The sequence below is a fragment of the Macaca nemestrina genome, chromosome 14 (assembly GCF_043159975.1).
Source record: "Macaca nemestrina isolate mMacNem1 chromosome 14, mMacNem.hap1, whole genome shotgun sequence".
In the NCBI taxonomy this organism is placed as follows: domain Eukaryota; kingdom Metazoa; phylum Chordata; class Mammalia; order Primates; family Cercopithecidae; genus Macaca; species Macaca nemestrina.
Window position 1 is genome coordinate 1,487,732 of NC_092138.1, and position 12,969 is coordinate 1,500,700.

At 35.5% G+C, this 12,969-nt stretch overlaps 1 protein-coding gene across 8 annotated transcripts in view; it reads left to right on the forward strand.

Annotated features, from left to right (window-relative positions):
• LOC105498929 (ERCC excision repair 6 like 2) overlaps positions 1-12,969 on the forward strand; it is a 153,296-nt gene that overhangs the window by 86,001 nt on the left and 54,326 nt on the right. For all 8 annotated transcript variants that reach the window (XM_071077447.1, XM_071077440.1, XM_071077445.1 and 5 more), the window contains exons 14-17: positions 522-674; positions 4,524-4,604; positions 5,880-7,029; positions 12,009-12,163. In XM_071077447.1, coding sequence (XP_070933548.1) covers positions 522-674; positions 4,524-4,604; positions 5,880-7,029; positions 12,009-12,163 — 1,539 coding nt within the window. The remainder of the gene's footprint in view (positions 1-521; positions 675-4,523; positions 4,605-5,879; positions 7,030-12,008; positions 12,164-12,969) is intronic.

The window sequence follows — 12,969 nt, forward strand, 5'->3', positions numbered from 1 at the left end:
TTCAAAATTATGTCGAAGATGCAGTGTTTCTTAAAACAGTGATAGGGCTTTTGCTGTTAGTAGACAATGTAGTCAAGCCACAATTAGTTTGACATCAAGGTGGTTATCATATCATTACTTTAGATTGTAATTTAACTTTAGTGATATAGTAATTACTTCTGCCAGTTTTAGTAGTTCCTGTTATAATAAGAGTTTTAAAAGGAGAAAAGTGAATTCAAATGTATGCTTTTATTATTAAACATTTATGTCAGGTTCTATATTCTATAGAGATGTAATCTTGACTCAGTTGTTAGAAAACAGATAAAATAGGAAATACAAGATCTCTGTTTCAATAATACTGGCCAGATTATTATTATTTCACCATAATGGCAACATCTGCCAGGGAAATTAAAACAAAATTTCCTCCCTCAGGAGATTCTGCCTGCTCCAACTAAAGCTGTGTATATACAGGGAATGCCAGGAAATTCTGACATATTGTTGGAGCAAACACTTCAAAATATCTTGTGTTTTTTCTGTTTTAGCAACTTCACTGCGTGGTGGTTGGAAGTGAAAATGCCAAACGATATTTTGAAGCAGTTCAAGGATCTAAAGAGCATCAAGGAGAGCTTTTTGGGATCCATAACCTCTTCAAACTGAGGTCCCAAGGGTCTTGTCTTACAAGGGACATTCTGGAGGTGTGATCATCTTCTCTAACCTTTTCAATAATATCTTAAATACAGTTTTTCTTCCTCAGGAAATTTGAAATACAATTGCTGTTGCCTTTTCAGAGAAACTTTTGGTTTTCTTTATCAAAAATGCCTTGGAATTTTTACTTGTAGAGAATAAGAAATGAATTATTATACCTCTAAACTAAGGTTTTCCCATGCATAATTACACATAATGCACACACATGAACGTATATACAGAGCAGTATGAACTCCAAGGCCGTTTTAAGATAGGCAGAGAGAAGCTTATTGTTTTGAAAACAGCTGCTGAAGTCAGGAACTAAAAAAAGAGGTTTTCCTAAATAAACAAAAATATAAAATGTGTTTTGATTAAAAGTTACCAAATACTCCCTGAGATGTACTCTCATGTCTCACAGAGATTTTTTGTTTTCTGTTCCCAATAAAAATTCCACACCAATATTTTAAACTCTCCCTGTTGTGTTCATCCTCAACATACAGATGTTTCTTATTCTTCAAACAAATATTTTATATCCTTTTTTAAAAAACTCTTTTAAGTTCTTTTATATAGCAGAATACTAAAGATATTAACTATTTTCTACTTGATATTCATATAGGTATCATAAAATCCTGGAATATTATCTTTTTCAACCTCCTCATGGGATAGATGAGGAAACTGAGTCTTAGAGAACTTCAGGCTATTTCTCTTGATTTCCATGACTTTGTAGTAAAATCTTAATGTACTTAATTTATTCAGTAAGTACCATAAAGACAGTTCAAGGAGCAGTTGGTTCTTGTCCTTGAGGAACTTGAACCATCTTCTCCGGAGGTGGAAGAGAACGTTTACATAATAACCACGTAATGTCAGGAATCGTACGCTGAACAAGTTCAGCAGTACACCATGGATGGCTGCAGGGAGGAAAGTATATATTATTTGAATCCTATAAATATTATTACTATTGTACAACTTCTGATGTAGACTGCTGAGTTTCTATTTTATAGTAATTACATTTGATTCTGAATTCAGTGACCCATTTGAGTCCTGCTTTTTGGGTTCTTTTCCCCTTGCTTTTTAAATACGCTGTTTCTTTTATGAATTTGTTCTTTCCAGTTTCTCTTTTCATGTCAGTAACTTTGTTTGCCCTCCAGCTCCCAAACCCAGCTGCTACCTCCATCTCAGAGTACTACTTGACATGCTTATATTCACGTTAAAGTCGTTATCTGTAGTATTAGCATTACATTATTTATCCTGTTTTCTGTCATATATTATGACATAGTTATCTGTGTTTATCAGAATAACCACCTATTTCTTTGTTAAACAAGTGTTATGTGAGACGTATCAGGATGACAGGTTATTAAGTAGAAAAAGTTCTCTTGTTCATTGTGCCGCTGCACTCCAACCTGGGTAACAGCGCAAGACTCCGACTCAAAAAAAAAGTCTCTTGTTCACTGGTTATTCTAAGAATGTCTTGTTTCACCTTCAGAAGTGTTTATTGATGACAGGACCATCCATGTCTTACATTTTCTTTTTTAAAAATGTCTTTAAGTTATTTAATATACCAGAATACTAAGGATATTAACCTATTTTCTAATTGATATTAATAAGGGGTGACAAGGCCATCCATGTCCTACATTTGTCTGGCTAGGCATATCATTGGCACTTGATTATTAAGTTAAATTTTGAATTAAAATTACTCATTTGTCATCATTTAGAATGTAAACTTATTCAGGGTTGGTTAGATTCATGCTGCTTTGGTCCAAAGGTGCTTCTAAATATTATTATTAGCCCCATATAATGGGAGCACATATCATAAAGTAAAAGAAGTATTTCACTTCATGTGAGACATTTTTAATTTTTAAAGGTTGTATAAAATCTGTTTTAAAATGTTTTAAGAAGTAAAAATTTGAATCTTTACACTTACAATCTTATGATTTCTGGGCAGTTTCATTCTGTTTTGCATTGACTTTCCATTATATTATGGTTTCTCTTCAAAGATAGACATTGAGAGTTCATTTTACAAATATTTGTTGAGCATCTGCGAAATGTCAGGTACTGTTCATAGAGCTGGTACATACATAAAAGAACAAAATAGACAAAATGATGCTGTCTACCAGAAGTCTACATTCTATATGGGAAGACAAATGAGAAACAGAATAAATAAGTAAAATACAGAATGTATTATGATAGGTAGATTCTAAGGATAGAAAATAGAACGGGGAAGGGAAATGGAGACTGTCAGGGAAGGGGCATTGCAGTTTTAGATGGGGTAGCCAAGGAAGTCCTCGCTCTGAGGGCTGCATTTGAGTATTCAAAGAGGTGAGGCAGGAAGGTGTGTTTTAGACAGGGGAAACAAATGCAGAGGTCCTGAAGGAGGAACATGCCCCATGTGATCTCACAATGTCAGGGAGGCCAGACTGGTTAGAGTGGGGTAAGCAAGAGAGCAAGAGATGGAGCCAGAGAGATGACAGAGAGCCAGACCATGCAGGAACTTTGACTTTTACTTGAATGAGACAAAAAGCAGTTAGAGGGTTCTGAACAGAAAGATGACATAGTCTGATTTATATTAGCTTGACTTACTATTGAAAACTAGACTATAGAAGTACAAGGACATAAGCAAGAAGCCAGTTAGGAGGATACTACAGTAATCCAGCTGAGAGATGATGTTGGCTTGAGCCAGGGTGATGGTGGTGGGTGGCGTGAGAAGTGGCTTGATGGTGTATATATTATCCAGCTGGCATTGACAGGATTCGCTGATGGGTCAGATACAAGGTATGAGAAAAAGAGAGAAGTTAAGGATGGCTCCAAGGTGTTTGGCCTGAGCAGCTTAAGACTGGAATGGCCATTTATCTATAATAAGGGAGTTTCAGCAGCTTTAAGATTTCTAGTACTGCCACTTTCACCTGTTGTAGCCATTTAGCTTCTGTTACAGAGATAAATGGTAGCCTGGGAGTGAGGCTTCCCATCCCATTGCTGTAATAGCCTCCAGGCATGGAGAGTAAAGGACTTGCAGCAATTCAGAAACCATTTGTCATTCCCTAGAGTTCCATAGGGGAGAGTCTCACTCATTGCCCTGGATACCAAGTGGCTGGAACCATGCCGTTAGTATGTCTGTGTATTCTTCAGTTGGGCATTTGTAACTGTAGTGATGATAGTATTATTTCTTCTTGCTCTAGCAACACATACAGCCTTAAAAAGTGAATTGATTTCCTTTTGAGGAGAATTTAATATTCTAGAATCTAGGCCATTAGAACTTCTGCTAAATGATACACCAGAAGCTTTAAAGTCCAAATACTTTCCCAAAGATGTAGCAAGCCTGTTATATAACTGGAATATTGTTTTTCATTTCATAGTAGGATGGACCTTTTTGTTTTGATGCCTCCTATACCTAAGGGATATTTTCAAATGAATATGAACAATAAATATAGTAACAATATAGGCTAGAATATCAAGTTCCCAATATTCAACATTGTGGTGTTTGAAATGTTAACATGTCCTTACCATAATTATTATATGGGAATGGTTGTTACGGATATCATACTGGGTAAATATATAACATTTCTTCACTCTCCCTCTCCCCACTAGTACTTTTAATGAAGTTGGCTGGAAAGTGTTAGTTTTCTGTGTCTGTAAAAGTAAACTTTAAGACAAGAATTAAGAGTATTTTTTAAATGTTTTATAAATGTTTATATATGAGTTTCTTCATTAGCAAGTTGAAAAATAACTTTAAGAATGCTAAAGCAAGCTGCATGCAATGTTTCTTTCTTAACTTCAAGAACAGCATTGCCTTGCTATTGCTTATCTGGTTGTGGCTACCCCCTGTGTTGCATGGCTATCTGCATTCTTTCTTACTGACATTATAGAGAGAAGGCCAAGTGGAAGCAGGGATCATGACAGCCACAACGTGGTTGAAAGAGGGACCTCCAGCACACAAACTGGAAATGGTATGTAATGTTTCAGCTTGTAGCCTACAACACCTAGAAAACATGCACTGTGACAATTTTGTTTCTTTTCCTTTTTCCTTCATTTTATAGCCTGTAAAAAAAAAATTAAGAGTCAAGGACACAAAGTCAGAGGACTATGGGTAAAATTAATAATTAAGGCTGATTTAACATTCATATAACAAATTCAGGAGCAATTCAGCCATTTACAGCTAAACTGAATTTTAACTACCCCAAACTGTAAATCCATTACCACCTAGATAACTAAACCCATCCCAAATAAATAATTTTTGACTAAATGGTAAGTTAAATGGAAAAATCACCACCAATGTGTATTTAAAATTATTGAAGCCAAATATTAAAGTTATTCTCTAACTGAAAGCAGATATTTTATTTGATTCCTTAATTTTGTGATCTTTTTAGTAGTTTGCCATCTCATGTACCACCAAATCTTTATTTCATCCTAAGGCCATCTTAAAGGTAAAAAGCATGTGTGGAAGGTTTTTTGTTATTGTTTCTGGTTTTTTCTTGTTTGTTTTTAGAGTCTTAACTGTCAGTTTATACCAGTCCAATGACTTTAAATTGGGGATGAAATTTTTATAAATTTAAAGAAATATATGAATATCAAATATTGGCAAAAGTATTAGCAGATAATACTTTCCCGCAATATTTTACTATTAGAGGCTCAGTTTTAGAAAACTAGGGTATATTTAACTCTGACTAATGTGAAAAAGTTACATATTGAATTTAAATTTGTAGCAAATTTTACTTCAAAATTCTTTATTTCTGGTGATCAAGAGCCTATTGGCCTTTTTAATCAATTAGAACAATTTTCCAGTCGTGAATTCTTTACCTTGTTAACTCCTGTAATCTGTCTTATTCTTAAAGCATGATTAGAAGTGTCTGCTAGATGACAGTAAACTCCAGTAATTCTTAAGCAGTAAGTTGTATGCTTTTCACTTTCGAGGCCAGAATTACGTGTCCTTGCATCTTAGAAGCCAAACACTCCACTTTGTGTTTTTTTTCAAAATACTTTGATGATATGGTATTCAAGTTTAAACAGTTTTATTTTGAAACAATATTCAACATGGAAAAAGAAAAGACTACTAGACTATGATATTAAACCCTTTACTAAATGTTTATTAAATGTTGTACTTTTAGAAAACACTAAGTGATACACTTGTACCTAAATTACCTGCCCAAAGTTGATTCCTTTTCACTTGATTCCATATTATATCTTGAGGTTTTCTGATGTTTTTGTCATTGTTTCTTCTGTAGCCTGGAGAGCCTGACTGTCAGGAATGCAGAGGTCCAGAACAAGCTGCAGAGCCACTGGCAAAGGAAGTGTGTGATCCCTGCAGCGACTTCAGTGATGAAGAGCCAGTGGGAGCCGCAGGAGTAAAGACTGCCAAAAACAGAGCACCCGATTCAAATAAAGCTTCCAGCTCTCCAGGACAGCTTACCTTACTCCAGTGTGGTTTCTCAAAATTGTTTGAAACAAAATGTAAAGCAGTTGAGGACAGTGATGGAAATACTGCCTCTGATGATGAAAGTTCTGATGAGCAGCCCACATGCCTTTCAACAGAAGCCAAAGATGCTGGTTGTGAGAAAAATCAGGACTCTCTTTGTACTTCAAAATATCAGAAATTAGATAACATCCTAAATCCAAAAGAAAAGCATATTTTTTATAAAAGTGAGAAGACTTTAGAACAGACTATTTCTTCTAAGTCTGATGAGAAAAAATTTAAAAATACAGATAAACATTGCATTTTACAGAATGACACAGAATCAGAAGATAGTGATGTCATCTGTCCTACACAACATACAACTGAGAGATTCCCCGACAACAGTATAAGATTTAAGCCACCCTTGGAGGGTTCTGAGGATTCTGAAACAGAACACTCTGTAAAAACAAGGAATAATGATAATGGTCGAAAGACTGATGACCAAAGAAATGGAATAATTTCAGAAAAGTTAAGTCCTGAGAACACAACCCTGAAATGTATTGTGAAAAGAAAAGGCACCAGCGATATCAGTGATGAATCTGATGACATTGAAATTTCTTCCAAGTCAAGAGTAAGGAAGAGTTCATTGAGGTTTAAGAGAATAAAGGAAACCAAAAAAGAACTTCACAATTCTCCCAAAACAGTGAACAAAACAAACCAAGTATATGCAACAAATGAGGATCATAACTCTCAGTTTATTGATGATTATTCATCCTCAGATGAGAGTTTATCCGTCAGCCACTTCAGTTTCTCTAAACAGAGCCATAGAACAAGAACTGTAAAAGACAGAACCAGTTTTTCTTCAAAATTGCCTAGCCATAATAAGAAAAGTAGCACTGTCATGCCAAGAAAACCAATGAAATGTTCAAATGAGAAAGCTGTCAATCAAGAGCAGTCATATGAATCAATGGATAAATTTTTAGGTAACTAAAGACATTCTGAAAACTTTAAAAAGTATATTTGTTTTATCAAGTAGTCTGTGAGATACTTTGAATTAACTTGTAAAATAGCCCTGAAATCAAGATGCTGCATTGAGGCACAAATAAGGAAGGGTTGGGTAGCAGGATAAATGGGAGACCACATGTAGGTCAAGATAATGTTGCCATCTACCCCAGGACCCCCTCCATGTGCCCCTCTAAATCATAACTCCTCTGCCCCCATAAATACCAATTATTCTAGCTTCTATAATAATTACTTATTTACATTTATATGGTTTTATCACCAAATGTGCATCTCTAGGTGAATTAATCTGTTTTCACACTGCTGATAAAGACATACTTGAGACTGAGAAGAAAAGGGGGTTTAATGGATTCATAGTTCCACATGGCTAGGGAGGCCTCACAATCATGGCAGAAGACAAGGAGGAGCAAGTCATGTCTTAACATGGTTGGTGGCAGGAAAAGAGAGAGAGAGCTTGTACAGGGGAACTCCTGTTTATAAAACCATCAGATCTCATGAGACTTACTGTCACGAGAACAGCATGGGAAAGACCTGTCCCCATGATTCAGTTACCTCCCACCAGGTCCCTCCCATGACACATGGGGATTGTGGGAGCTACAATTCAAGATGAGATTTGAGTGGAGACACAGCCAAACCATATCACTAGGTATTATGGTCCAGTCTCATACATTTTTAAAAAATGTTAGGCAGTCTTTTTTAATCTACAGGAATCCTCATCCCTTTCATTGCCTTACAATGTAACTATGGAAGTACCTGGACCATGTCTTACAGAGTTTCCCTCAGTTTGTATTTCGCTAATTGCATCCTCTCCATGCAGTTAAACATGTTCTTCTGTCTTCTATATTGCCTGCAAAAGAGCAGTTGGTTCCTGAGACTGGATCAGACTCAGGTTCAGTTCGTTTGGCAAGATAAAAGTTAGTGTTTAACAAGACTGCAGTAGGCACAAAATGTTTATTCTCTCTTTATGATCCTAGCAGCCATTGATGCTTAATACCTATACTTATGTATTCAGTCATTCAGAGTAGCAAAATATTTTCTGTTTATCTCCTTTCATTTTCGTTTAATTATTTAGAATGCTTTTGTAAAGAGGTACTTCACTACTTCCCCTCATCTACTATTGCTTACCCAGTGGCCCATCCATATATGAGAGACAGGAAAAATGCTAATTGCTTGCTTTATTTACCAGTTTATAGTATAGTAAAAACTAAATATGTCTATATGCCATAAGAATGACCCATTCTTTTCTTAGTAATTGATTCAAACACATTTAATGGGTCTCAATTCATTGCAATTAATAATATTATTAAGGCTCCATTGTCCTATCTGTGGATAGAAGGGAGTCTCTGAAATGAATATTTTGGTTCCTGAAGCCTTTTGGCATGCTGCTAGTCATTTTGGAAGCCTCTTTGTTGTCTAGTCTTAACAAGATGTTCCAGGATCATCTCATCCATTTTCTGTCCCAGACCTACAATCAGTCATTATTCCAAGAAGTCTTGGTTTTCTGTTAGAGAGAAAGTGTGTTTCCAGACCACAGTATGGTGCTAGTAATGATCATTGCTACTGTGGACTTGGTTATTATTTCTGGGCCTTTTCAGTGGCCAGATTGTATATATATATCTCTTTATATATATAAATAAAAGATATGTGTATGTATACATATATTTGTGATATATTTTTATATATGTATTTATGTACACATATTTGTGATGATGATAAAATACCTCGAGTTTATATTTACACTTTTTTGTATTGATACTTAATTTGAGCGATAGAGCTCTCATTTAGCCTCTTTATTATGTTTGAATACCAGTTCTACAATATTGATAATTCTGGTTCTCAAGCATATAGGGAATGATTTACTTTTAATGCCCCATTGTTGCTCATTTGCTTTATCCCGTATTACACAAAGAATAAAATAGCAGTACTACCACAGTTTGATTACTGACAACATTTAGGGTTTATCTGTTTTTGCCTCTACTCTCCCTTTTCTTCCATTTTTAAAATGAATATACTATGTCTTTCTTGTCAGAGATATAGACATTGCATTATATACTACCCTTCTCTTAGACCTCACTTGGTCCACAGGTAACTACACATTTCATGCTCCCCATCAGTCCTTAATGTCAGTGCTCCTCACGTCATTCTGGTTGTCTGAATCTGACTGTCTGGTAATTCCTCAAGAAGTGTTCGTGAGAATAATATTCCCTGAGATTCTTGCAATAATAGTTTTGTGCCCTTATACCTGAAAGTCAGTTTTGCTGGATGTAAAATACTTGGCTCACATTGTCTTTTCTTGAGCGTCTTAAATATGTAGCTTTGTTTTCTTTTGGCATAAAGTGTGGTATTATGTGTTCTTTTTTTTTCCTTCTCCGTAGGTGCCCAGGGGATTTTTTTTCTTTTCATTATTGTCCAATAATTTTACTAGATTGTGTTTTGATGTTGGTTATCCTGGGTCCATATTCTCATATACACAGTGTTGTTTTCACTTAAATTTTATTTTGGGAAAGACTTGCTTGTACTAGTGTTTTTGGTTACTTTTTCTATTCCTTTGCTTTGGCTTTCTTCTTCAGGGACTCCTATTATTCAGATGTTCAGTCTTCTTTGCCTATCTTCAGTTTTTGTCACATTGTCTCATCTTTTTGATCTGTTCATTTCGTTTTGCTTTTTTAAAATGTTGTTTGTTTCTCTTAAGGCTTATCTGTTGTGTTTATTCCCACTTATGTTCCTTCTAGTTTAGTCTTCATTTTTGAAATTAAAAAAAAAAAATTTAAGTCTTTCCTAAGTTCTTATCACTCATTGCTGGGTTCCTCTAATTCTGATTTGCGTTGTTGATTCATGTCTTTTTCTGTTTTGTGAGCACATCTTTCTAGCACGTTTTCATTGGAGGGATATTATTCTGCTTGTTCTCTTTTTTCTCACAGTAATTTTTATGAGATTTGACCGTGCTGCTTTTCCCTTGGTCATTTTTATATGAAATTACTTACTCTAAATTTTACAAATGAAGCAGAGCTTAGAAAATCTTTTCTCACTTCACAGAGACCCATATGTTATTTCCATGTAGAGTGCTGCACTGTGTTGGACCTTCCTCTGGCTCTCCCTTGCTTTACTCTAGATCTTTTCTTTCCCTCATCCTTGTTCTTCCTATCCTACTTATTTTGATTCTCCCCCAGCAGTTTTTCCTCTTTGTTGGGCCCTGACCTGGGTGGGGGCCCTGGTGGGTCAGTTTTGGGAGTTCTAGCAGTTGGCCTGCTTTAGCCCCTCTAGGCCTTCTTACTGTGTCCTCCGTGCACCCTCTCAGCATTGGAGAGCAGGAAACCTTCCAGATTCAGCTGCTGTTCCCCAGCTGGCCCCTTGTGCTTTCCGGTGAATACCTGTTGGCAGTTCTGGGGTCTCCTGTTTTTAGGTCTGTCGGGCGCCCTGTTGCTTCTTCCTCCTTTCACACAGATACTGAAACCGTGCAGAGTTCATAGCTAGTGGAGATTTTTCCCACCTGCTTGTACTTTAGGTGTCATGAGGGTATCTTGTTACCTAATTTTGATGTAAATGTCCGTGGGCTTTTGGTTTTGCTGTCTGGTTGCTGTCTGTTTCTGTGTACAGATTCAGAGATTCTCCTGCTTCTCTTGTTACCACCCTCTGCCCAGAATCTGTATGGTGATTTTAAGGCGTTGCCTTCACAAATGTCTGACTTATTCCCCCAAAAATTATGTGAAAGAAGCTGAGATACAAGCAAGGATATTTTGCTATAGAAATCTTAATTGTTGTATTTGATTTATGTACAAATCAGGCCTTCTTTGTGGCTATTAGCATTCTCATTTAAGAGTTCATTATTATATATATTTTGGTATCATTGTAAATAAGTACTGAATTATCCTTTGGTTTGTGTGCTACAGTTAGATTTTAGGTTTGAGGAATTATTGCATAAACTGTTTTTTAAATAATCAGCTCAGTTTTTTGTTTGTTTGTTTGTTTTTTACTGTGCAAAAGGTGTCAGTAGTTAGTTTAGAACTAATGCTATTTTGAACAATGGATAACATGTGTCATCAAAATTAAGAAACATCTGAGTAAATTTTCTGCTGTGAAGGTTTTGAAATTATGTGCCATATATAGTACCTGGTATTTTGAAGTTTAAGGAGAATGTTACGCTAGTTACTGTCTCATCATATTATTTAACAACGTTTTATGTTTGCATGATTGGCAATTTCTGGTTGGAGAGGTTCAGTACTGAAACAGCACAAGTGTTGAAGGTCATACCTGAGGTTCATTGCCAGAGCTGTTGGAGGGAGCATTTATAGGCCTTGGTTCTGGCCTTCTCTTTTATGATCACAATTCAAAAATGAATTATAGGTGCCTAGAAGCAAAGCAATAAAAATCGTAGCTATTTTTAAAACCTCTTTCAGATAAAAGCCATGAGTTAATTTTTTTCATTTCCTAAAAAGCTCTCATCTTGACATTCTCTGGGCATATGTACAAAAAAGACAAAATACAAACAATAAAACTGAGCAAAGCCAATCAAACGAAACTCCCTAGTCATAAACCCCATGCTCCCATTCCATCAGTGTAATCAAGTACATGTTTAAAGGAACAGAGAAGGTTGGTTTCATTCTTTAAATTAGTGAACAACTTTTTTTTTTAATTAACAATAAAATTCATAGAGAGTACCTTCCTCAACCATGACTTTTCTCTTGGCCAAAACCTCCATTTCAAGTTTAAAGATTGTTACCTACTATCAGTAGTTCTCATCTCACATTGATGAGAAGGAAAAGGCATTTCCAAGGTAACCTATACTAACATATTTGAACTCTCTCTCTTTTCAATATTTTTCCTAAAGAGTATTGTGGTGTTGATGTTTCTCTTGAGTATTAAAAATAAGAATAATGTGTTTTTGTGGAACCATACTGCTGTATACTGATACATCACTTAAAAAATATCAATTACCTCCTAGATGGCGTTCAGGAAGTGGCTTATATTCACTCAAATCAGAATGTGATTGGATCGAGCAAAGCTGAAAATCACATGAGCCGATGGGCAGCACATGATGTATTTGAGTTGAAGCAGTTTTCCCAGCTGCCTGCTAACATAGCTGTTTGCAATTCTAAGGTAAGAAAGATATAGGATAGTATCATCTTTAGTTACCTCATTTTTCACAGAAGTTACTCAATAGTATTTTCTCTAAGTATTCCCTCAAAAATAGCTACAAAAACTGTAAGGGACATACATATAAGTGTAAAAATCAAAACATTTGGGAGCTGTAGTCATTGAAGATGCTTTAGATTAAACAACAAATTTACACCCAAATACCTAGTAATGTTGAGTTTCTTAATAGTTTTCCTCAATAAAAATTGGCCAGTACCCCCGAAATGAAAAGGAATGTGAGGGAATCATGTAGTTCAATCAGAACCAAAACCATTTCTGCTCATATGGAAAAAGGAAAGTATGTGATTAGATTGCTCCACAATTTTTCACCTAAAATGAAGACACACACAGATAACTCGTTTCATATACAATTTATATTTTTAGCAAAAGGATTTTTATACTGTTAAAAGTCATAAATACTTCCTATGGGCTCTTCCCACTTCAAATTGCTGTTGTGATATTTTTGTTTATGCATAGTCACTTTCTTCAAAGGTTTTTACAAAATATTTTCTTCTGTTTGGCTTATTATTTTCTAAGAGCTAAGTGCCTCAGGAGTAATTTTACTGTCACTTTATGGGCAGGAGTTCAGAATGCGTACTGTATATAATACCAATATTTTGCTTCAACCTAGTGCTATTTTACTTTTAAGAATGAAGGTGGGGGTAGAATTCCTCTGAACTATCAAGGGAATTAATTTATTTGTACCTCACTGGTTTGACAAAGGAATCAAATTAGCTTAACAATAAAACCAGAGTACAAAATGAAATTCA